The 24393-nt window shown below is 55.3% G+C and overlaps 2 protein-coding genes across 3 annotated transcripts in view; one reads left to right on the top strand and one right to left on the bottom strand.

Moving 5' to 3' along the window:
* The window catches only part of ABTB2 (ankyrin repeat and BTB domain containing 2), a 141556-nt gene extending 139602 nt beyond the window's left edge, over positions 1–1954 (top strand). The window contains exon 17 of the mRNA XM_079787400.1: positions 367–1954. Within this exon, the coding sequence (XP_079643526.1) occupies positions 367–564 (198 nt within the window). The 3' untranslated portion in view covers positions 565–1954. The remainder of the gene's footprint in view (positions 1–366) is intronic.
* Positions 1955–4486: 2532 nt separating this feature from the next.
* Positions 4487–24393, bottom strand: part of NAT10 (N-acetyltransferase 10) — a 35866-nt gene continuing 15959 nt past the window's right edge. For both annotated transcript variants that reach the window (XM_079787069.1, XM_079787070.1), the window contains exons 12-29: positions 23448–23584; positions 20047–20171; positions 19469–19619; positions 19137–19233; positions 18268–18384; positions 17376–17477; positions 17208–17282; positions 16384–16500; positions 15489–15622; positions 15261–15309; positions 13317–13413; positions 13125–13235; positions 12170–12342; positions 11549–11668; positions 11131–11229; positions 10672–10745; positions 9874–9957; positions 4487–7567 (exon numbers count right to left, since the gene is read on the bottom strand). In XM_079787069.1, the coding sequence (XP_079643195.1) occupies positions 7459–7567; positions 9874–9957; positions 10672–10745; positions 11131–11229; positions 11549–11668; positions 12170–12342; positions 13125–13235; positions 13317–13413; positions 15261–15309; positions 15489–15622; positions 16384–16500; positions 17208–17282; positions 17376–17477; positions 18268–18384; positions 19137–19233; positions 19469–19619; positions 20047–20171; positions 23448–23584 (1971 nt within the window). In that variant the 3' untranslated portion in view covers positions 4487–7458. The remainder of the gene's footprint in view (positions 7568–9873; positions 9958–10671; positions 10746–11130; positions 11230–11548; positions 11669–12169; positions 12343–13124; positions 13236–13316; positions 13414–15260; positions 15310–15488; positions 15623–16383; positions 16501–17207; positions 17283–17375; positions 17478–18267; positions 18385–19136; positions 19234–19468; positions 19620–20046; positions 20172–23447; positions 23585–24393) is intronic.

Raw genomic sequence — 24393 nt, 5'->3', positions numbered from 1 at the left:
CGTTGCAGGGACGTGACCTCGGAACCTGGGGCCCAGAGCGGTCCCTCGGTATCTGCTGAGTTAAAAGTTACTGAGCACCTACCTCATGTCCACCCGGCAGTGGACAGTCCCTGGCCTTAGTAGGAGCTTCCAATCCAATGGGGATAAGGCCATTCAACCACCATCCCCATGGGGCACAGGCAGTAGACCAGAGACGTTCCTGGTGGTGCAGCTGGGATTGGAACCCAGTCAGTCCAACCTGAAGGAGGTGCTTAGGGAAGGAATTCCGATAAGGGGGGGGGGGGGGTCACCTCAAGCTGCAGAGACAGGGCATGCCTCCCCCAGGCCTTGGCCCGTGGGTCTCACCCCTTCTCCCTGTCCCCACAGATCCACAACGCCCCGGAACTGGCCCTGTTCTGTGAGGGCTTCTTCCTGAAGCACATGAAGGCCCTGCTCGAGCAGGACTCCTTCCGGCAGCTCATCTACGGCCGCAGCAGCAAGGTGCAGGGCCTGGACCCGCTGCAGGACCTGCAGAGCACCCTGGCCGAGCGCGTGCACTCCGTCTACATCACCTCCCGGGTGTGAGGCGGGAAAGGCTGGGAGCAGTGCTCCCGGAGCGTCTGGACCACAGTGTAGCCAGAGCCTACAGACGTACCAGGGCCCCAGGGGCCCCTGGGCGGGGCTGGTTCTAGGACCTCTTGGAGCCAGGCACACGGGGCTCCGTTTCTCCTTCCCCAGACTCCCTCTGGTGTCTGTCTGCCCTTGGGTAGTTAGATGTGCCCTGAGCCACCTGTCACCAGGCAGCCGCACCCTCAACCCCTTGGTCCCAGAGCTGTTCGCTCAACCAGTAATGGGCAAAGGGCAGCTGTGGCCAGAAGGTGGCCCTTTTGCACCCGGAGAGCCACTGTGTACTCACCTTGTGCGCCCCTTCTCCCCGCGCGGTGGGCAGCTGATCCTGATTCACCTCTGCTCTGAGCAGCGTCCAGGATGCTCCCCGGACCTCAGTGAGCTCACACTGGCCCCCGGGCTCCTGGCCTCCTATGAATGTAGAGAATATACACTCTGTCTGGGCCCCAGGCCATCTCATTCCAAAGCCAACACTTTTCCTCAATGTCCAGTCTCTAAACTTCTTCCTCAAGGTCGTGCCTTTGAAAGGCTGGCTGTGGGCCTCCCGGAGGCCTGGGGGGGGGCCTGCACAGAGGGTCACTTTGAGTTCGTTTTCTTTGGTTTCTGGGCCTACAGAGGGCCTCTTTTGGGGACCGCCAACCTGCTCAGTTAGTGGCAGAAGGCAGTTCCCCAGCTGATGCCTTCCGAGCTTTCCGACGGAGCCTGGCGGCCTCGGCGTCTGTCATTGCTGCTGGGTTTAGGGCCTGATACCCCAGGCCTAGGGTCAGGCTGCCTCTGGGCTCAGGAAGCAGAGCCCTCAGGGTGCCCTCGGGTCAGATCTCTCAAGTGAACCGTCCTTTCATTTGGACTGGGAGCAGGGCACACACTTCTCACTGGGAGCTGCAGGTCTCGGGGAGCTAAGGGACGGGGCACTGCAGGACCAGGCAGAAGGGGAGGGCTGGGGGGAAAAGGGCTCCCCTTCTCCTACCTGCCGACACCTGCAGGCTCCGGGCTCTGCTGGGCGGAGAGCAGCATCAGGCCTGGACACTCGTCATATTTATGGACCAGACACTGGGGGGCGCTCTGGACAGCCTACTTGGGAGTAGCCTTCCTGAGCTGTCCGGCCGCACCTTAGAAACTATTTATTCACCAAAAGTCCTGGGCACTTCAGGCGGGGTCGCCGCGGTCGCCTTGAAAGCCGCCGGGGCTTGCAATCCTGGGAAATATTTTCGACTAGCTGCTTTGAGCTGGATGTACAAAGGAAGAGGCGTATTTTATTGCTATAATATTGTATGATACTGTGTACATTGATGTCACTTATTGTAAATGTACTATGGTTTTATTAACAATAAACTCCCGTGAACAATGACCTTGGCCTCGTCGCTCCTGGTAGAGCTGCTCAGAGCTCAGAACTGGGAGAAGCCCATGTAGGAGCAGGACGAGAACCCAGAGCCGGTTCCCTGGTCACTCGGGTTCTTGTCTCTCGGGAAGAAAAACCCACCAAAAGCTAGGCGGTGGCCCCCCCACTCGCCTCACCCAGGACTGAGCCCGGGTCCTACCCTTGCCAACTCCACGGCACGAAGCAAGTACAGTAAACCCTTGATTTTACGGAACTCAATTTAAAGGAGAAAATTTCTCATCCGTGTGTCATATGTGAACATTAACATTCTGTTAATTTTAAAATGCTTTTAACCAAGATTTGCTTATAATTAACAGGGTTACTTTTTTGTTATTCACTGTTACTTGTAACAAATTTTAGCGAATAAGCCATATGTTGGAAAAAACACTAGTAATCTCATTGACACAAATATTACATATCTACAACTATAGTCTACATATTTAAGCCCAAGAGTCACCGCTTATAAACAATGTTCAGCAAATGACTAGCATGTGATTACACCGCATCGCTTACAGTAGCTGGCTCTGTCGTTCCGTGGCTGACTTTCGGCAGTTTTAACGCGTGCCGGCCAATGTGCCCACGTGCACTAAGCCACGCCCCAGCCGGGTGCATTTGTTTACTCGTGGTGAAAGCACAAGCTGACTAGACCTATTCAGTACAAATTTAAATTATAGGAATACATATAGGAAACTCTTCTGTGAAACTGAACTTTTCATACATGATATAAACATGTCTACGTAGTAAAAACAGATAAACTAATTTGTCAATTTTTAAACACACGTGATCAGAAAACCTACTTTATTATGTAACGGACTTTCGGCTTTAAGGGACACCCCCTCACCTGAATCAGTCCGTTATATCGAGGTTTTACTGCACTTCCTTTGCTAGGCTTTAGTTTTCTTCTTTTGTCAAATGAGGTAGCTGATAATATAAAATGGTTCCCGCTTGTTAAGCACTTATGAGCCACTGACTGGACAGAAAAGGTGTCTGCCTGGAGGGACCAGGGCCTGACGACAGGAGGAAGACACCTACCAGGCGTTTAGGGGCTTTTCTGCTCTCCCGAGCCCAGACCCCTCCCCCAGCCCCAGTGTGGAGCTGGTGTTGGGTCGTCCTAATAGATGCTTGTAAACTCTTGCACAGTCCAAACCTGTGGGCCCAGTGAGGGGGGCAGGCCTCCTCCATCCTGGTCTGGTCGGATGTAGGCACCTGTCCCTTGGTGGCCGCTGCCTCCAGAACCTGCTGAGCCCGAGCTCGCTGAGCCACCTGGTAATGGAGGGAGGACAGTGAGCCGGTGACTTGGGCCCAAGGGTTTTCCGGACCCAGTTTGTTTTAGGTGCAAAGTCCGGGGGTCCCTGCCTGCAGAGGAAAGTAAATTGCTCAGGTCACTGGGAATACTGACCGAGTGGCTGTGGGAATGGGGGGACAGCGTGAAGACCTCCTGGGGTCTATACCAGGAAAGGCCCCTTTCCCAGCTTTGCCGGGTGGGGCCCAGGTGGGGCAGCTAGAGGCCCAGCCTGGGTCCTGGCAGTGGTGGGGAGAGGGATCTGCATGGACACATGGCGCCCTCTGGGGGACAGAGGGAGGAGGTGCATCACGACACCACCCTCCTGGCAGAGGCCCTGTGAGGGAGGTGGCCCCTGGCCCAGCCCTCCCCATCTGCAGGGACTGCCCTTCAGGGCTCTGCGTCCACCCACCCCCCCCCCCAAGTCCCCCCACCCTACAGGCCGCCCTGAGGCAGTCACCCAGCCTAAGGCAAGATCCAGGAGGCTGGCCCTGGATGGGCTCAGCATTTCCTTTTCTCTTTTGGACAGAAGGGCAAGTTAAAGCAAAGGCAGGACCCCTGTGAGCCTTCGTGTAGCAGGAATACATATTTATGAGAGCACTTAAACAATAATCAGGAAAAAATCAGACCTTCTCCCAAGGGACTAGGAGGCTGTAATGGAAATGGAGGTGGTCACCTCACCTTATCCCAGGGCCACTGCTCCGGAGCATGGGTCCAGGTACCCTCCAGCAGCTGCAGGCTCGGGGGAGGGAAGTGGATTCTCCTCCACAGGAGCTCTGGGAAACCAGAGGCTGAACGTCTGTTCTCTCTATGGAGGGATTCGTCCTACTGCAGCCGTCCCACGGGCAATAAGCTTGCACTTATGGCGCTGGAGCCTGGGCCTCCTCTCCCAAGACAGGAGCCCCAGTCCAACCAGGACCCCCAAGGCCAACACTGAGACAGCCTCCCTCCACCTGGGCCCGCCCTGCTTTCCTGCTCCCATGCCTCCCTTTTCCTTTCGGTCTGAGCATCCTCCTCCTCAGAGCCCCCTCAGGCACCAGAAAGCCTCAAGCCTCCCTCTTTCTGCCCCCCCCCCCCCCCCCCGCAGAATCCATACATTGTAACTCTAACCAATTGTTTACAGAATGAGCATACCCCCTCCTCTCTGGTCTGAGGGCCCGAGGGGATGCCAGCCCCACCCCCTCCTCCAGGCCTGGGGACTGGCCAGGGCTGGCGGCTGGTGTAAGGGCCTCAGATAATGAGTCCACATTTTTCCAAGGTGACAGTCACTTATTTCCTCCCCTCCCCCAGCCTCACAGCCCCCTTTGTGTCGTCCCCTGGTCGCTGGGGACTGCAGGGCCAGATGAGCCGTGGAGACACTGAAGCAGGCCGGCACCGGCCCCTCCCGGCTCGGCTCGCGGTGGAGACCATTTAGGAATCTCCTTTGTTGGGGCATCTTCAGCCCCTTCCCGTCCTGGCGACAGCATTCATAGCCGAACTCATTTCGCAAGTGAGAGTTCCTGAGACAGCGAGCCTTACAGTCTGGGGGCCAGATGGCGAGACCTGGGGGAGGCGTGCGCTCAGGTTCTGGAGGAGAACCCAAGATCACAGCCATGAAGGGCAGAGGCCTGTTTAGGAACATCCGCTTTGCAAATAAAAGGACCAGGACTGTGCACAGCAGGCCAAACGTCCGCTTGCTTTCTGTGTGCAAAAGGGAAGGCCGTCTGAGAAGCGAAGCTGCTGGAGGACGCGCAGCCGGACGGTCTGACCGAATGCACGCTCCTTGCTCCCCAGGGGGCTCCTCTTCAAAGCCGGTCCTATGCAGTCGCCAGCACTGGTGGTAACCGCAGCTCCCCTGACGCTCCGGGCCACAGAAGTCAGACGTGGCGAGCACCTGCCAGGCACTGTTCTCGGCTCTTCCCTCACCACGGCCCTGAGCGAGTGCCGTCACGGTCACTCCCGTTCTACAGACGTGGACGAGACGGCGGGGAGAGGTCACAGAAAGGGTCAGAGGCAGAGTCAGAGGCAGGCGGTCGGCTTCAGAGCGCCTCCCTGCACCCGGGCCGGCAGAGCACACCTGGGGACATGGGCCACACGGCTGGGGAGTCCGAGGACGCCCCGCTCAGCCCATCTGGGACTGACTCTGCTTTTGGCCGCTCTCCCAAGCAGATCCTCTTGGAAAGGCAGGCTCAGGCACTCTGAGAAAAACGGATCAGAAATTCTTTTCCTCTCCCCTCTCTCAGCAAACTCTCCTGCAGACTTCACGGGGGTCTTCAGGCAGGAGGCTGCGGAGCCGGGAGACAGAGGGCCCCTCGCCTATGGAGACAGGCCAGGGGTCAGCGTGCTCTTCCCGTGGCCGCGAGTCCCCGGGGCGCGTGTCTAGTCCTCTGGGATCCAGAGGCTCCCCTTCACTTCCCCGTCCATGCGTTGGCCGTCTAGGACCCTGCTTACATGTCAGGGCTGAGGAAAGAATCTATTTTGACTCACAAAAGACCAGTCCTAAATTTACGAAAAAACAAGGAACGTTAGTAACCAAGGCACATGCGTTTTTCAGGTAAACATAAGAACAGGGTAGAAGCTGGAGAGGGATGCCAGGCTGCCGTCGCCTGGCGTGCGTGGGGGGAGAAAGGGGATCAGACCACAGGCTGCGGGAGAAAAGGGATCAGACCACAGGCTGCGGGAGAAAGGGGATCAGACCACAGACTGCGGGAGAAAGGGGATCGGACCACAGGCTGCGGGGGAAAGGGGATCGGACCACAGGCTGCGGGAGAAAGGGATCAGACCACAGGCTGCGGGAGAAAGGGATCAGACCACAGGCTGCGGGAGAAAGGGGATCAGACCACAGGCTGCGGGAGAAAGGGGATCAGACCACAGGCTGCGGGAGAAAGGGGATCAGACCACAGGCTGCGGGAGAAAGGGGATCAGACCACAGGCTGCGGGAGAAAGGGGATCAGGCCACAGGCTGCGGGAGAAAGGAGATCGGACCACAGACTGCGGGAGAAAGGGGATCAGACCACAGACTGCGGGAGAAAGGGGATCGGACCACAGGCTGCGGGGGAAAGGGGATCAGACCACAGGCTGCGGGAGAAAGGGGATCAGACCACAGGCTGCGGGGGAAAGGGGGTCAGACCACAGCACCACTGAGCTGACTGCCTGGGCGACATGGATAAGGACCAGCCCTACAGAGGCCCCTCGGGGTCGTTTCAATAACAGTACCGGATCTGGGACCGGAAAGCAGACACCATCGGACATACCAAAGTACGTGTGAAGCCACCACACAATTTGTCCCAACAAAGGGAAAGGACCAAACCACCTGACAGGAGCTGGGAGGGAGGGCACAGCCAGCTGGACCCCAGGCTCACACCAAGTCCCTCCGAGTGACCCCGCGAGCGCGGCCAGGGCAGCCACCTGTCCCCCAGGCTCTGGGATGAGCCCTGGCCGCCCTGCCCAACCTCGGCCTCGAGTCCAACACCCTCCACAGCCTCCCCGGCAGCCAAGACCCACCAGAACCAACAGGGCAAGACGCACCTTCCCCCTGCGTGGGGCCAGTGAGTACCCACGGCGGCAGGCAGTCTTTCTAGATGTTATTTATTAAAAATAGACCCTCTGTCCCTCACCCTTGCTGGGGAAGGGGTCTTTCCCAACGTTTTTCCCCACATGGATGAAGCAGTAAGTTTGGGGACTCGAAAGCCATATCCTTCCTGAGTTAGGAGGGCGGGTTTTCTGGGCACTGGGCGGCCGCCTGCGGGAGCCGGGGTGAAGGGGGCAGCACACCCCACGTCCACCGGCGGGGCCCCCGCTGCCCAGGCCAGGGGCCGGGACAAGTCCAGACGAGGCCCGCGCTGTGCGGCAGCCTCCCGGGCGTCACCACAGCGCACTCAACACCTGAGGAGGGACAGGAGCCAGCGTGGCTGCCACACTCGTGGGGAAGGGGAAAAGCTGGACCCAACGCAAAACATGGACTTATGGGAAAGGAAGGCCAGGCTGGGGAGAGACAGGCCCGGCAGGGCCGGAGGTTGGCCCCGGCGAGGTCCGAGCAGGCCGCTCAGCAGCGAGTGCTTTAAGCCACGCTCACGCGTACAGCGAGTTCCGGGCCGGCCTCCGGGCTGACGGGCTCGCGCTGCCTTCCACGGGGCCACGGCCCAGGCCGGAGTCGGTTCAGAGTCAGGGTGTCTCCTTCCGCGTCAGCTGCTGAGGCCCACGCTTCCCTTCACTATTTCTTCCGCTTCAGTTTCATGTCTTTTTTGTGCTTCGTATCTCTGTTCTTCAACTTCTTGTTCTGCTTGGGTTCTTGTTTCGCTTCCAATTTCCTTTTCTTGTCACTGGAGGGGAAAGAACAGCAGTGAGAGAAAGAACGAGAGGTGCACAGACCTCACCTCTGTCAGACGGCTTCGCTGGGTCCGAAAAGGGGTCCCATCACCTGAAACAGCGTGAGACGCCGTCAGACACACGTCCTCTGCAGGCCTGTCGCACGCCCGACAGCGTGCCAGGCCCGGGGACAGCACAGCAACCCAGCTCCTGCCCCACTGAGCTCTTGTGGGTGAACAAACAAACCCAACGTTTGTTTGTTTTTTAACTTTAGAAAGAGAGTCATCAATGTGAGAGGGAAGCATTGATCAGTTGCCTCCTGTACATTTCCTGACCAGGGACTGAACCCACAACCTAGGTATGCGCCCTGATTGGGAATCGAACCCGCATTAGGTGTATGGACGACGCTCCAACTAACTGAGCACCCAGCCAGGGCAGAAATCCACAGCTTAGCATCAGAAGTCATTTCTCTTCAGAGTCCTGTACCTCCCCGCTCCCAAGACCCCAAGAAAAATCCAAGGCATCGCCAGGAAGATTCCCTGCCACCCTCACCACTCAGGATCACCCTGGAAACCAGACACGTTGTCCCAGCGAGCCTAACACAAGGCGTGAGCCTCCAGGCAAACCCTACTGGGTGGCTATTATTTTATTTTTCCTAAACGAGAAGAAAGCCGAGGAGCACTGACTCGGGGTACACATTTCGGTGGCGAGTGGGTTCCTCATAGACAGATCAGCCCGGAGTCGCCCCTCCCTGCCCCTTAGGTTAGAGGCTCTCCCCGGGCATTCTGCTCTGGGTACAAGCACCTCCCTATGCGGGGAGGACGAACAGTTCCCTCCAGGGCCAACAACATCCCGAGTGAAGTGACCACTCAGGAGGGAAAGGGGAGAAAAGCAAGGCCTCTAATAAAAACCTGATAGAGGTCAGAGTCTTTACCTCCAAAAGCACAAATCCGCATGGTCTCAGAGCCCCCAAGCACGGAGCTGCCGCCCGGGCTCCTCACCGGCAGGGACAGCCACGCTCTGTAAGCGTGGACCGGCCTTCCCCGGACCACGCACACCCCTGGCCACCGGTGCCAGTCAAGGCCACACTGAGGGAGGCCACAGCCATCACGGGCCTGCTGCATCTGCCACACTGTCCAAACCGGAGGCCAGGACGCGCTGCGCAGGCTTCTGCGCCACCTCAGAGCACGTGGGGGTGAGCCCTCACCGGCGGCTCCCTTGAGACCCGCGATGTACGCAGACGCAGAGAAAGCATCTAACTCCTGGGATCCACGGCTCCCGAGTCACAGGATTCCTCCTTCCACGTTTCCACATAAACTCTTCAGGGGACCCTGCCGGTAACTGTGGCAATGGCACGAACTCACCCCACACACACACACACCCCAAAACAGCGGTGGGAGCCTCATCTCTAGAGGCCCTGGGCAGGGAGGACGCGTTCTCTCCCACGGGAAACTCCAACGAAGGTTCCAGCCAGAAACCGTGGTCCTCCACGAACATAACCCTCGCCGAGACGCCACGCGGAACAGAGGTTTCCCAGGAGTGGTCCAGGGACACCCAGGCGGCCCAAGACCCCGCCAGGGGGTGCCCAGGTCCAAACTATGTTCACATAATGCTAATTCATTCCGTGCCCTTTTCACTCCCAGGCTCTCCAACTGTTCAGCTTTCCAGAGGCACAAAAGACTGCAGGATCACCAGATACATGCGAATGTAAAATCAAGCCACTTTAAAACCACCAAAAACCATGAGTCCAGTATTGGACCATTAATTCTAGATGAACTAATTTTTTTAAATGTCTCCGTAATTAAAAGTTCGAATATCGGAAATACGAATAGATAACCCACAAGCCCTTTGGGATCCCGCAATAACTTGTTATAATGGGACTTTAAGACCCCAAACCTTGAGGCCCGCTGGCTGAGAGGAGAGCGCAGCAGCTGTAGCCACGAGCTCCGCGTTGGCCCTGCCCCTCACTAACTGTGAGCCTCCTGGGAAGTTACGTGACACCTCCCGGATTCGGTTGCTTCATCTGCACAGCAGTGATGGTAATGAACATCCACCCGTGTTGTTCTGCGGGGACGGGACGCTGCACGAAGCCCACGGGAAGTGCTCAGTCCCTGGCAGCTCCCCTGCCGTCCGGTGAACACGAGGGATGCTGAGGTCCAGGCCAGGAGACGGCGCTGCCTGGCCTGTAGCAGGTTCTGCCAAAGCCGCCACCGCCGAGGAAAGAACTGTGACGTTTCTCAGTTTGTTCCAACCTCTCTCCTAACGAAAGTTCCTAGAGACGCACAGAAGCCAGAGTGTGTCATCCAACAGGAGGCCCCACCTTTTCAGGCTGACGATCGAAGCGTTCTGCCCAGCCTTGTTTAAGACCTCATTCCACTCTTCATCATCCCCACGGATTATGTATCTAAAAAACAGAAAAAAGTATCAGAGCCGGCTCAAAAGAAAAGGGGAATGCTTAAAGCAGGATAGTGACAACATTCCCATCACACATCCTGCCCCAAAGCCAGGCCGAGCTGCATCAGCGTTGAGCAGCAGGGAGGCCAGCACGCGGGAGGCCCGAGACCTGAGCCTGGCCCACAGGACAGGCACTGCAGGGGGCAGAGGTCAGCGGCCCACTGCGACAGGACGGTCCTGCACCGGAGGCAGCACCCAACTTCTCCCCGACTCTGATTAACTGCCCACCAAAGAAGCCTCCTGTCATCCCACCACCTTCTTGCGCACTCCCACCTCCAAACGTGCCATCAACCCTGGGACTGTGCCTCGCCCCACCTCGCCCACCTCGCCCACCTCTGGGGAATCTAGCAGTCCCGGCAAGTCGAGGTTTTGATACTGCACAGCTGACAGCAGAGCCTGACCCTGCCCAGGGACCTCCCCATCTCCCGTGTCCAGCAGCCACCATCAGCAATGACCCAGCAACTACAGGACTAAGGCCAGAGAGGCACAGCAAACGGTGAAGGAGGAGGTTTTAGCTCTTAGTGCTGCTAAAGGTGACCCCATGAAACACAGCTTCCAGGGCTCCGGGGCCCGGATGAGGAACAGGAGACCTGCGGGCAGGTTCTCCAGGCGCCAGAAGCCAAAGCGCAGCCTTCGCTGCCCCCGGGCAGCAGAGGGGCCTTACTGAGAGAGGTCCATGTCCTTCAGCTTCCCCACTTCCTTCTTGTGTTTCTCCTGGAATTCCTTTGCTGCTTCATCCTGCGGGCAAGGGCCCAGAGATAGAGCAGGTCAGAGTCAAGCGGGGACAAATCGCAGAATGTCACCCCTATGAGCAGACACCTCCTACTCCTCCACGCAGGAGGCAGCCCTTACTAAATGTACATGAATGCACAGGGTGCATCTGAGAAGCCTACAAGGGCCAAGGAGCTCACAGCAGCAGCTGGACTGCATGCACACACACCCCCTTCAGTGGGAGGCAGAGCAGGCCCCTGTGTGCTCGGCACATCCAGGGCAGGGACACGCGGGGAGGGAAGGTTGCCCACACCTAAGATCAACACCACCGGGCGCGGTCAGTGCCGCGGACTCTCGCTAAAGGGGACAGGGCTCCCCCTCGGCACTCGCAAGGCCTTGGGCGGCGGCATACCAGGTCATCACTCAGGGTCTTCATCGTGGGCTCCATGACCACGTCCTTCACGGCCACCATCTGCTCCTCAATGGCCTTCTCCTGCACCTCGTTAAATAGCTGCAAAGCAACGGCCAGAAAGCAGAGATGAAGCAGCAGCAGCAGGAACCCCGCCCTGAGCACAAGCTCGACGTAGCCGAAGAGTGCACGCGTTCATGGTAAGAATATAAAAACACGGGCTGCAGATCCCAGTTCCCAGCAGTGGTCCCAATGGAGAGAGCACTGCAGATAGGGCTTTGGGGGGTGGGGGGGTGCCCGCGCCTGTGAGAGACGATCTGCAGCAAATATGGCCAAATGTTACAACCTGTTCATCTTGGGGCAGGGAGCGGGTAGTTACATTATTCCAAATGGACCAACACCCCGCCCTCGGCCAAGGTACCTTCACGACTTTGCGAATGATCCGGTTGAAAAGGCCCATCAGCTGGCCGGCGGGCAGCTCGATCTCCTTTTCCAGCTGGTCCACGGACTTGTGCTGCAGGCCGACCCCCAGGAGGAGAGCCTGGAGGGTGGAAAGTCCCAGAGTGGCCGCGGGGCAGGCCCTGGCCCATCAAAGCACTGAGACAGGGCTGCTCTCTCTTGACCACAGCGATCAACCGCCATGGTGATTCTGGAATCTTCTCTTTCGCCCCGTTACTGAAACTACTGAGAAGCGCTCCCTCTTCCTAAAACCCCCCAACTGACTTATCCTGAGAACAGCTGCTTCACAGCTACGCTGAGAAGTGTGGGTGCTCGCGGCCTCTGCTGAGGCAGAGAGCGAGCGAAGGCAACAGGGCAGAGGATGTGGGCTCGAATGCAGCTCCTCCTCGCTAACTGCGTGGCCGGGCTCAGGACTCAACCTCAGAGCCCCAGTGTCCCCGCCTGTACCTCAGGGACATGAGACCGCCACCCAGCCCCTATCAGAACCTCGAGGAGTTAAATGCACAAAATTATATCAAAACATTCAACTGGACCTCCCGCACGTCAACTGCTCCAGACCAGCACCCGGCAGCAGGTAACCTACCGACTGGGCAGCGGACAGGGCCAGGTCCCCCAGCTGGTTCAGGAAATACATCCGGGAGATGGCCGGGATCATGTCCATGATGAGGTGATAGTCCACCATGTTCCGTGAATACATCTCCAGCCTCTTCAGGTCATAGGGCAGAAAGAGCGCCTCCAGCTCCTCCCGGCGCAGGGCTGCAGGTGCGAGAGCCAGGCGGGTCAGGGCAGTCCCCGGGGCGCCCTAACGCTGCTCCGCCGGCCTGCAGCCAGAGCAGATCGGGAGACCAGCCTCGGGAGTGCCTGCCCCCGATGTACCATACCGACCGCCCAGGCAGCCTGGCCCTTCCCTGGGCCACGCAGGGAGGGGATCTCTGGCGTGGGGCCTTTACGCAGAGCTCCACGCCAACACAGCCGGTCAAGGGAAGCTCGGGCCCAGAGTGAGAGGATCTAACACCCTTTCCCACTTGTCACTTCCCAGGACCCCGCCTCACAGAGTGTGTCCAGCTCGAGAAGCAGGTTTTTCAAAATAGAATTGGCAAAACAACGTGCACACACATAGTTAGCAACAGAACAAAAAAGCCCACGGCTGTTAATGTGATCCTTCCTATTTTAAATATCCCCACAGTCTGTCAGCCCCAGCACACCTCCCTGTGCTGGCCACAGCTCCACAAGTGAGGACACAGCCTCGGCACCGAGCGAGTCACCTGGTGCTCGGGATTTAAGTCGGGTTCCGTGACTCATAGCTGAGAGCCTTATCTGACATCTCTGAAGTCAGATCACACCCCCAAGTCCTGTTATGTAGACGGCTACCATGGGTGACGGTGCCCAAGGCAGAAGAGGGCTGCTGAGCAGGCGTGGGCAGAGATGCAGGTCTGAGCCGGTGCCTCCATCCCCAGGCCCTCCCTCCTCTGGGACCACCACATCCACCTCCTTCCACACAACCCACGACTAGCCCTGCGCCGTCCTGCCCAGCTCACCTGGCGGCGAGGGCTTCCCGATGTTCCTGTTCTGAATGATGTTCAGGGCCAGGGGAGGAGCGAAGGTGCTGAACTGGTAGGATAGCAGAGCTAGGAAGCGCCTGCGGAAATCTGTGGGGTGCAACCACAGTCAGAGGTCCGGAAGCCGCCCCCCCACCATCACCCCGCCGTCTCCCTTCCACCCAGACGCACCTTTCCAAAAGGCTGCCAGCCAGGCCCCCTGCTCAGCCTCGCTCTCCTCAGCCAGCGTCTTCAGCATGACGCACGAGTGTTCTCCCGTCAGGTCATTCTTTGGAAAATACAGGTTCCTAACTGGCACCAAGAACCCCTCTGAACAGCGGTCACTGTTACAGGGTGAGAACTCGGAGGGAACGGCATGGTGCTCGTGCGGGCCTTTCCCTCTTCCCCAGCCAGAAGCGCCCTCGCTTCCATTCTCACGTGGCATCGTTTCCCACACTGCCCAGCAGACGCCATGGCGACGGAGCAGAGCTGCTCGAATCTCCAGAGCACGACCTCTGCCCTGGACCACGGAACTGAGCCACCTGCTCACACCAGGTAGATTATGAACGCAGTTATCGCAGCTTAAACTCCACGTGACCCAATCACCGTGTTTCAGTGCCTTACAGCGAAAACTGTGTGTGTGAGACCCCGAGTTTCCACGCTGGCAACCAGTGTGCAAGAGCAGGCTTCGTTAGGTGCTAAAACGGTGACCACAGGTTGTTCCATTTACTACAGAGCAAAGCCCAGACTGTAAAAATATCTAACGGATCTCAACATTCGTGTAACAAAACGCCAGCATCCAGTCACAAATGGCAGCACACAGCACAAGACCACGCTGAGGCCACACTGAGCTCAATGATCCTTGTAGTCGACTCCAAGTGTATATCCCAGCTCAACCTCTCAAATGGGCACTGCCCTGGCATACTGGCTTTGCACTCTCCAAAATCAAGCCTCCAGCACCCCTTCCTCTTTGCCGATGACCTCTCCTCTCACTGAGAAAACTGAGGCAATCAGAAAAGAACTTCCTCCTTCCCCTCCCCGCTGCCCCCAAGTCAACCAGCAGCCAACACCTTCCGCACCGACACTCCCTGCCTTCCCCTTGGGAAGGATGAGGTGGCCACCGCTCCTCCCTCCCTCCCGGTCCTACCCCACCTCCTCAAGGCCTGCATTCCTGCAACCAGACCCTCCCCTATCCATTATAATTATTTGCGTGATTTCTGCAGGATCATCCCCTGCAACATGTTCCAGAAGCTCCCATCTGATAGACCCGCCTACCTGTCTCCCTCCAGCTACTGTTTCTCAGCTCCCTTTTGCTCTGCCTATGACGCATCTGCTAAGTCTGTTCCCTCACCTCCCATTCTCTCCAATCACACGGAGCCCTCACTCCAGTGAAGCTGCTCTCAGTCGGATCACTGAATCCGGGAGGTCCAACAGCCAATTGTTTTTCATCTTAATTGTTCTCTGACTAGCAAATGACTCCCCTTCTTGAGGCACTGGTTACCCTGGGCCTGTGACACCAAACCCCGACTTTCTCCCCAGGACCAAGGTGGCTCCTTCAGTCTCCCCGGCTGCTCCTCATTCCTCTAAACACTGAGGACTCCAAGCACTCACCCTCTTCTCTCCACCTTCAGTCCCTACCTTCACAGCTGTCATTACTTATTCACTGAACAAAAGCACCGACGGCCCTTCATATCACCTTCAGATTCAACCAACCACCCATCAGAAATATTCAGAGAAAAAAGTTACCTTGTCAGGGCCCTGGCTGGGTAGTTGAGTCACACACTCCCCCCCCCACCCCTCCCCCGCTTCCATATAACCCTCTATGGCTCTGCCATGAACTCTTCCCTAAAACTACTTTTCTCTTTTTAAAGATCCAGGGAGGCCCCAGGTTACAGGCTTCCAGAGCTCGCTGAGCAGTGCACGAGGGCCTCGGCGATGTCACGGTCAAGCAGAGCCCCAGCACCGGGGGGGGGGGGGGGGGGGAGCAGCGCAGTGCCTGTCAGGGAGGACGGCTGCTCTGGCCCTCAAGGCGAGGGTACCTGCTCAGCACACAGCGGGGCACAGGGCTCTGCAAGGACAGACCTGTCCCCACTGTAACCACAAACCCACACCCCGCTCTGCTAGGCGCCCACTCACCGGGGTCTGTCTCAGATAAACCGGAACGAACCCCGCTCGCTTCCAGAACCTGCAAAGACGCCAAGAGAGCAGGTCACTGTGTGCCCTCTGGGAGCAGCTGACAGACCAAGCTGGGAAGGGCCGGGAGGGCAGGGAGTCGACGCACGTCGGACAAACACCCAGGTGCACAGCCCACAGAACTCTCATTCTCAGATACCAAGGCCGGGGATGAGACAGGCAAACCCTTACTTGAGGAGCCTGGGGGTCAAGCCATAGGACACACCCAGGTAATCCAGGCGCTCAGCAGGCCTCTCATTCAGTTTGAGCAGCAAGGGAGGCAGGTCCTTCCGGGGGGTGACGACCTCTTCCAACAAGCTGACGGCCTGGAGGCAGGGGAACAGCCCACCGGCAGGGGAAGCAAGGTCAGTGACCTCCCCGAGCACTGCACTCCGGGCCTAGACTGAGCAGGAACAGCAGGACAGGCTGCCTGGTTCGTTCCCAAGGTTCTCAAAATCTAGAAGCACCAGTGAGTCCAGGGCTCATTCCTGGGCACACCGACCCCTGTAAGCATGAACTACTCAGCAGGCAGAAGAGCCACACGGTCCAGACACGCCAGCAGGTTCACAGACAGACAGGGTCGGGTCCCGGAGGTGGGGGCTGAAGGTCCAGGCTTGTCACTGGGAAGTGACAAACCTCTGAGCCTGACCATAAATATAACCCCTTCCCCACACCCCCAACGGGCACACTGTGAATTCAAACATGTGTGTGCAGAAAGCGTCCCCGTTCCGTGTTAAACACGCTCCCCAAGAAGGACAGATCCGAGGCCGGGCCTAGGACTGAGACCGGGGAGGGGTGGTTTGAAGCTGAACCTGCATCAGCATCACCTGGGAGCTTGTTAAGACCACGTTACCGGGCCTCGCCTGAGCGACTGACTCTAGAACTTGCATTTTTAACAAGTTTCCAGCTGATGCTAATGATGCTGATCTGAAGATCTCAACTGTTAGGCTCAAGCAAGCAGCAACTTCTCCAAAGCTCTCTGTACCTGCTACTACGCACAGGGCCCAGGCCACTAACTAGCCCCGATGATGCACCTGCAGACCCAGGGAAGGTCCTCCAGGAACCAGTTCAGCCCAGAGCTGCTTACCTCGCTGCTGACGGTGTGAATTTCTTGCGCCGTCTCAACGACCTTCTCCTCCAGACAAGGGAATCTGCCTTCGTAGTACATCTGCAGCAGCTGCAGAGCTCGGCTGCCGTAGCCCATCTGTGAGCAAGCACGGGGGAAACGGCCAAGGAGGAGATGTTCTAGTCCAGCGGTCGCCAACCTTTTGGACCTCATGGACCACCCGTGGTCTGCAGACCATCGTTTGGCGACCGCTAGTCTAGCCCATCAAGATCAGCCCATTAGCCATCTGAGCGTGAGGAAGGCTGGCTGGGATTTCTGGTCCACAGATCAACAAGCCCAAACCTGATGTCTCTCCAGCTAACGCCTCAATGGGGATTTCTAAGACAGTGGTCGGCAAACTCATTAGTCAACAGAGCCAAATATCAACAGTACAATGATTGAAATTTCTTTTGAGAGCCAAATTTTTTAAACTTAAACTATATAGGTAGGTACATTGTTATTAACTTAATTAGGGTCCTCCTAAGCTGGCCTTTGCTAAAAACTCAAGGGGCCAAAGAGCCGCATGTGGCTCTCGAGCCGCAGTTTGCTGACCACTAAGAGACAGGAGGCGATTACAAAAAGATCTGGTTCTCAGGTCCCCTGTCCTCACAACAAAGGAAGAGCGAGCTCATACAATCATCCTGTCGGTCCGTCCGCCCCCGGCCCCCAGGCCCCAGCCGACACACTCCACAGCAGAGGAGAGCCTGAACTGCGTGCTCCTCGACCAGCTTCCCATTCACACAGCCACCTACACCTGCCCTAACAAGCCCGCAGCACAGCTGCTGAGAGGATGGAGGACACGGTACCCCTTGATAATCCGGGTGAACAGCAATGCGAACCACCCTTCCACCGGAAAGGCCACCGAAGTCTGGATCTTGGAACTGTGTGGGAGACACAAGCCAGCAACTTAGCGACACACACCCTCCGACAGGGCCGGCTTCGCTCACACCGACAGGCCAGGGGGAGCGCATCACCTGTTCTGACACTGTCCACGGAATCAGGTCCCCCGAAGCCTTCTTGCCTCGAGACAGGCTGTTCAAGATGGACTGGCGAGAAATCTCTCCCTCCAGGCACACCTGCAGGGGAAGCAGGGCAGTGCAGACAGGAAGGCCAGCCCAGTCCACAGCCCACGCACAGAACAGCATCAACGGCCGCTGGTCTCCGACGAGGCCAGCTGTTTCCACTCCAGGTCAGGCTTGACCCTGTGACTGACTCATCCATTTCCAATGGAAGCTTCACCACTACACCCGTGGGTGCCTGACCCTGTCACTGACCAGGCAGAGTGCTGACATCCTCCTGGTGTGCGTGTGCACACACCCACTAAGACATAGCTCACGCAGCTCTGCACAGAAGAGTGCAAATTCACCGTGACTCGAGTACCGGCAGGAGGATGGTCAAACACAACATGGTACGTGCATATAATGAAATACAATGCAGCCTTTTAAAAGTATACAAATTATAAATATTTGACACGCTGCAAGAAAAAAAAAAGGCAGATTACCAAGCACTATGATCCCATGTTTATGAACAGGAAAAACAATATCGAAATGCATAAACACATGCCAGGCATTAAAAACACCATTTTCCTCAATCTGTCTCCTAATTTTGTAAGTGCCATGTACTGCTTTTGTAACGAAGGAGGGAAACAAACAAGTTCTGTCCTAGGAGGAGCCAATGCTGACTTTCACCCGCCCATGAACCGCGGGGCCTTGGATTCTGTCCGCGGTGCTTTCTTTCGATGCACCCTCATCGCCTGCCTCGATACACCCAGCAATCAACAGCTTCCACTGCAGTTACTGAGCCACTAACCCTCAACACCTAAGTGGTTCCCAAATTCAATGCCCCCAGATGCCTCCACTTCTGTACCTGGATGACGGCAAGCACCTCGGGAAGGGCGTTCTGAGTGGGGGGCACGGGGGGCAAGAGGCAGAAGAGATGGTGAGCAGGCGCATCAGAGAGCATCTGGAGATCGTTGGGCGAGTTCTGTGGGCAAAACACAGGTCAGGGAGAACCGCTCCTCTGCGTGTCCTTTACTCGGGATCAACGACCTTCCCCAAGCCAGTGACCGGCCAAACCCAGCACAGTGCCCTCCGAGTGTCTTGGGCAGCCAGCCCGAGACCCTTGGAAACGACCCGAGTGGGACTCAGTCTCCAGTGTTTGCTGTCACCTCCCACGAGTGCTGAGGCTGCAGGCGGGCGAAGAACTGCTTAGTTGGCACGGTCTGTTTCTCAGCTGGGAAGGGAACTTCCTCCTGAGAGAGCCTGTCACCACTTCTAACACCACCTCTTCAGCCTTCCATTAAAGGGGTTCACAGAAATGCTGCCTACACACTCAAAAAACATCCTTTCCAACGTGCCCTTTAGTTTATATGACATTCAAATATCCCAACTTCTCACTCACTGCTCCTTAAAAATAGCCCAGAGGTATACAAGACTGGTCTCAGGTCAAACAGCACCAGCAGGTTCCAATACTGTCATCTGAGCCTGTCAGCTTAGCAGACAGGCAAGGAACAGAAATACCCCTTCTTAAAATGGGCAATGCTTCCCACCTCTCCAGTTCAACAACAGTGGGTGATGCAACCCTCCAGCAAGGTCACTGGCCCTTGCCAAGGTCAGGACAGGTAAGTCTGGTGGAATGGTCACCTGAGCCACTCCACTGGGTAAGAGAAGATGTGAAAAGCCAGGTAAGAGGGGACTGTCAGGACGGAAGTTCACCCAAGGGCTGGCTGCAGCTACCTTGTAGTGAGAAGCCACATAGAGAGCCATCAGCCGCTGCAGGAAAACTTCGGAGGCCTTGTGGTAGCAGAAGAGGGTGTCTCTGTTAACATAGTAGCTGGGACTGGAGTTAAGCAACAAAAACAAAGCAAAGGGAGCCCCAAACCGGACATCCCACTTCCGAGGGTCACCTGGGAAGAGGAACCCCGTGTCCTGAGCAGAAACACGTTAGGGAAGGAAAGTGGGAAACTGAGTGTTCCCTAGAGCAGCAGCCATGAAACAAGGGGCCGGAACCTGTGTAGTTCTCTCCTCGCCCCCTCCCCTTCGCAGGGCAAAGGGCCCCGGGAGGATACAGCTCGCAGGCTTCCGGCAAGGGGCAGCCCGACACGATCCGAGTGATGTTGAGGCAGTCCAGGCACAGCAGGTCGTTCAGCCACTTCTCCACCGCGTCCCCAGGGGCGTATCGGATCGACTCCTGCAGGGAAACCTCATGCAGCGTTCGCGCTGCTCCCCGAAAAAAACACACACACAGTGAGAAACAATTATTACATACGCTTTGTCTAAAAGAGCGGGGCAAATGTTCTACTTTATCTTTGTCACAGCGCGCCCACGTAGACATGGCTGGAGAATGTGAACTGAGTGGTTTGAAGCTTTTCTGGCGGATGTGCAGCTTGCCATACACAGTCCCAAAGGCTCTCGCTAAGTCAATGCAGCCACGCCCCGAGATGGGGACAAACAAGGGCCCAGCCACCAGAAGGCCCGTCAGGCTCCCATCTGGTCACTGGCTGGCCACGCTATGGAGAAAAGCAACTCCAGCCCTGGAGAGCGAGCCTGATGGGGGGAGGGTTTGGTACCACCTCCACGAGGGCAAGGGCCCAGGGAGAATGAAAAGGACTTGCTGTGCGCTGCAGGGCATTCGAGCTGCAGGTACCTGAGGCCAGCCTGGCCGTGGTCGTGGTCTTGTTCTCAGCCGTGGTGCTGATCTGGCTCTGGGCACTCTGCTGACGGAGCTGCTGGATTAGCTTGAGGGACAGTGACCGACCAGTGCCCTCGTAGCTAGGAGCAAAAGCAAAGGCCATCAGGCACAAGTCCCAAATCCCTTCTCCGGGGGGAACAAGAACCCCTTTCCTCATCCTGTGGCAACAGCAGACTCCTGCTCCCCAAGAACGGCCCTGCTCACCTCTGAACTTCCTGGACAGCACAGGCACCCGAGGAGGCAGGGGGCACAGTGGCTCGCCCGGAGCCATCCTGGGCTCCAATCCTGGCACATCTACTTAGTACCCTGGGCAGGGAACTCAACCTCTGTTAGCCTCGTCCTCACAAGGGGACTATTCCACACACCGCACAGGACAGTGCTATGGACTAAATAAGGACTGAAAAGCTATGTGAGTAAAGCCTTCAGCATAATGAAACCAAAAGACTGTTAAATGGTCAATTACTCAGAGCTGCTGTTAGAAGCAACAGCTTGAAGGAACGAACAGAGAACATCCAGTTTGGAAAAATCAAGATTAAACAAACCCACCACCCAAGTAATTCTTCTAATTACTACTTTTACTGAAAAGGTGACATAAAACAACTTGGAAAGAATTGGGGGTGGGAAGGGAAATCATCTCTAATCTGATCACGTGACCAGCACTTTTCAGTCCTAGTTCCTCCTTGTCTTTGGTCGCAAGCACAAGTGACCAGAGGACAGACTGCTCAGCAGGCTTTCTTTCTTATTATTACACTAGAGGCCCAGTGCATGATTGAATCATGCACGTGTAGGGTCCCCTACACGCTTTCGCTTTCGATCGCGGGGGAGCTGGGTGCCTGTCCGCTGGTGCACCAGGCCTTTCAGAAGCCTTCGGCTCGGCAGAGGCTTCTGAAAGGCCTGGTGCCGGGGCAGACAGGCACCCAGCTCCCCCGCTTTTGATGGTCCGCGGCGGCGGGACATGAGCTCGCTGCCCCAGAGGCCCCTTCTGTTCCGCAGCACAGCCATGGCGCAGACGCTGAGCTCGCACTGCCACTGGCGACGCGAGCTCAGCGTCCCACTGGCCCAATCGGCTACCCCAGCCACCCCGAGTCCCGCCCCCTGCGCCTTCCACTGGCCCAATCGTGGGCGTAGCGGAGTGATGGTAATTTACATATTACTATTTTATTAGGTAGGATTTTATAGTGCTCATTATCATAATGCTTAGTACTGTGTATATACACATACTTCCTCTTACTCAAATACTGCTTTTAAAGAATGATCAAAAAATTGGAATTGTGAAGTATTTTATTCACCCTCTCCACTCCACACAGCAAAACTTCCTTAAAAGAATTTCATTTACTTATTTAAAAACAAAAACAAGAATAAACACAACAAAACTAAAATCTTTTGTGCTTCAAAGGATATTATAAAGAAAGTGACAGCCCGGCCGGCGGGGCTGGGGGGTTGAGCGATGACCTATGAACCAGGAGGTCACGGTTCAATTCCAGGTCAGGGCACATGCCCGGGTTGCGGGCTCAATCCCCAGTGGGGGGCGTGCAGGAGGCAGCCGACCCATGATTCTCTCTCATCATTGATGTTTCTATCTCTTTCTCTCTCCTTTCCTCTCTGAAATCAATTAAAAAAAAATTTTTTAAAAAGTGACAAAAAAACCACCACCACAGAATGGGAGAAAAATTCTGTAAATCATATATCTGATGAAGGACTTGTGTCTAGAATATAGTAGTATAAGAAACCCTTACAACTCAACTAAAAAACACAGCCCGATTAGAAATGAGCAGAGGAGCTGAATAGCTATTTCTTCAAAGAGATCCAAATGGCTAATACGCGCCTAAGATGCCCCACATCACCAGCCACAGGAAATGCGCCGAAGACCCTATGAGACGCCTCTTCGCACTCATTAAGACGGCTATAGTAAAAAAGACGTATGGCAGGTGCTGGCAAGGATATGGAAAAACTTCATACACTGCTGGTGAGAGTGTAAAATGGTACAGCTGCTTTGGAAAACAGTCTGGCAGTTCCTCAAATGGTTAAACAGAAAGTAACCATTTTACTCAGTAACTCCACTCCTGAGGTAGGTGCCCAGGAAAACTGAAAACATGTCCACACAAAAACCTGCACACCGACGTTCAGAGCAGCATTATTCCTCACAGCGAAAAGACAGAAACAGCCCAAGTGTCCATCAACAGATGAATGGAACAACAAAATGTTTATAAACACACAGTGGAATATGATTTGGCCATAAAAAGGAATGAAAGTATTTCAAATACAAACCACACGGATGAACCTTAAAGCATTACGCTAAGTGAAAGAAGCCAGTCACAAAGACCACAGATTGTATGATGCCATTTATAAGGCATGTCCAGAACAGGCAAATCCACAGAGACAAAAAGTAGATTCGTGGCTCCCTAGGGCTGGGGGAGGGGGAGAGGGAGGGAGGGTTGGAGGTTGACAGCTATAGGGCATGGGGTTTCTTTTTGGGCTAATGAAAATATTCTAATACTGACTGGTAATGATTGCACAACTCTGTGAATACACTAAAAAACAACTGAATTATACACTTTAAATGGGTAAATTGTGTGGTATGCAAATTATATCTCAATAAAGCTGTTATCAAAAAAAGTAAAGTCCACTTTATTTAAATATTTTCAGTGTAAGTAAAGCAGTCACAATAATAAATCTATAATAGAATTATCTTTGCAAGATGTGACTAACATATCAAAATATTTCTAATATTAAAGTTATATATTTACTGACCTGGAAAATTTCATAATTATGGAAAAAAGCAAATTAAAAAAAACATGTAAACGATGTTTATGTTCTTGTTCAAATGAAAAGGTAAAATAAATGCACAGAAAATGTATACCAAAATTCTAACAGACGCTAGATGACCGCATCACTGGTGATTTTTCTTTTTGCCTACCTGTTTTCCCTAAATTTTCTATAGCAAACATGAACTAAGTATTTCAAAATTTTAAAAAAATCTCCTGAGCCATGAGAAGCCCACTGGCTTATGCTAATTGTAGTGACTTTAATACCACGTTTTGATATGACTCTAAGGTCTAAGGCATTGGTATTGCTATCCATATACTCCTAAAAACTTGATCAGGCCTACAGACAGGAGGAGACACTCGCACCCGAGTTCTTCAGACTTGTGCGGCCCCTTTCATGTGGGGCCAGAGGTGAGCTACTGCTGATTACTAAGAGGTCAGCTCCCATTTGCAAGAGTCCTAGGAGACTGAAGCAGCCCCAAAGGCTCTGACTTTGGGAACAGACTTACCCACCCCGGCCACATTCGTTACAGGCCACTAACATGCAAGAACCTACAACAAGAGCGATGGCTACACCCCAAGGTGCCTTACCCGTTGATGGTGGACGCCATGAACACAAGGTAGGGGCCCAGGAGGCTTTTCACCAGGGGGAGGGGGATGGCGGCAGCTTCATCAATCACAACAAGCTCAGCCTGGCCCAGCTTCACAGCGTCTGCGGGATGTATATACTGGGGGAAAGACACGTTTATGTCATTAGCTTGGCCACCTAGTGTCCCAGCGGTGGTCCCTGGTGAGGCATCAGGAAGGCCTCTCTCTCCTCTCTCCGCCTTCCCACTCCTTTCTTTCATTCCTCCTTCGCACGTTTCCTTGGCCCGGCAAAAACATAATGGGCTTGGAATCAGACACCTGGGTTCAAACAGTTCAACGCCCAATTGTGTGGCCCTAGACGGGCCACTTTCACACACAGCCTGATTCCTCCCAGCAAAATGGAGGAGGTACCTATCTGATGGCTGCTTGGGAGGAAAATCAGGTAAATCTGTACAAGCACGGTGCCTGGCCTCTGTGGTAGGTGGTGCCTCCCTTTCCTGTCTCTTCTGTCTTCTCATGCTTCCCCAAAGCCTCTCTCTGGTCAGTGAGCTAGAGGCACAGCTTGGCCCTAGCGGTGGCCAACGGAAGGATGTTGATTTCTCGAGCACCCACTATGTGCTGGGTACCGTGCACCAGGCTGATACCATCATCATAAAGGCCCCGTCTCCTTGCACTAGCGGGATACTTCTAAGACTTATCCCCATCTTAACACACACCCACACACACATTCACACGTTTATTTATATTATTAGCTTGGCCACCTAATGCCACAAACTTGCCATAAGCTTCACCTCCTTCCTTCAGTCTCATCAGGGTTTCCTACTATTTTTAGTTTGCAAAAGAGCATGAGAGAAACCTGCATAACCAATCAGCATAAACAAAGGCCCTCAGCAGCACTGGTGATCAGGGCAATGCTGAAGACAACAGGAGATCCCATTCCACACACACA

Source organism: Cnephaeus nilssonii, assembly GCF_951640355.1.
Source record: "Cnephaeus nilssonii genome assembly, chromosome: 13".
NCBI classification, from domain to species: Eukaryota; Metazoa; Chordata; class Mammalia; order Chiroptera; family Vespertilionidae; genus Cnephaeus; species Cnephaeus nilssonii.
This window is presented reverse-complemented; position numbering and strand designations above follow the sequence as displayed.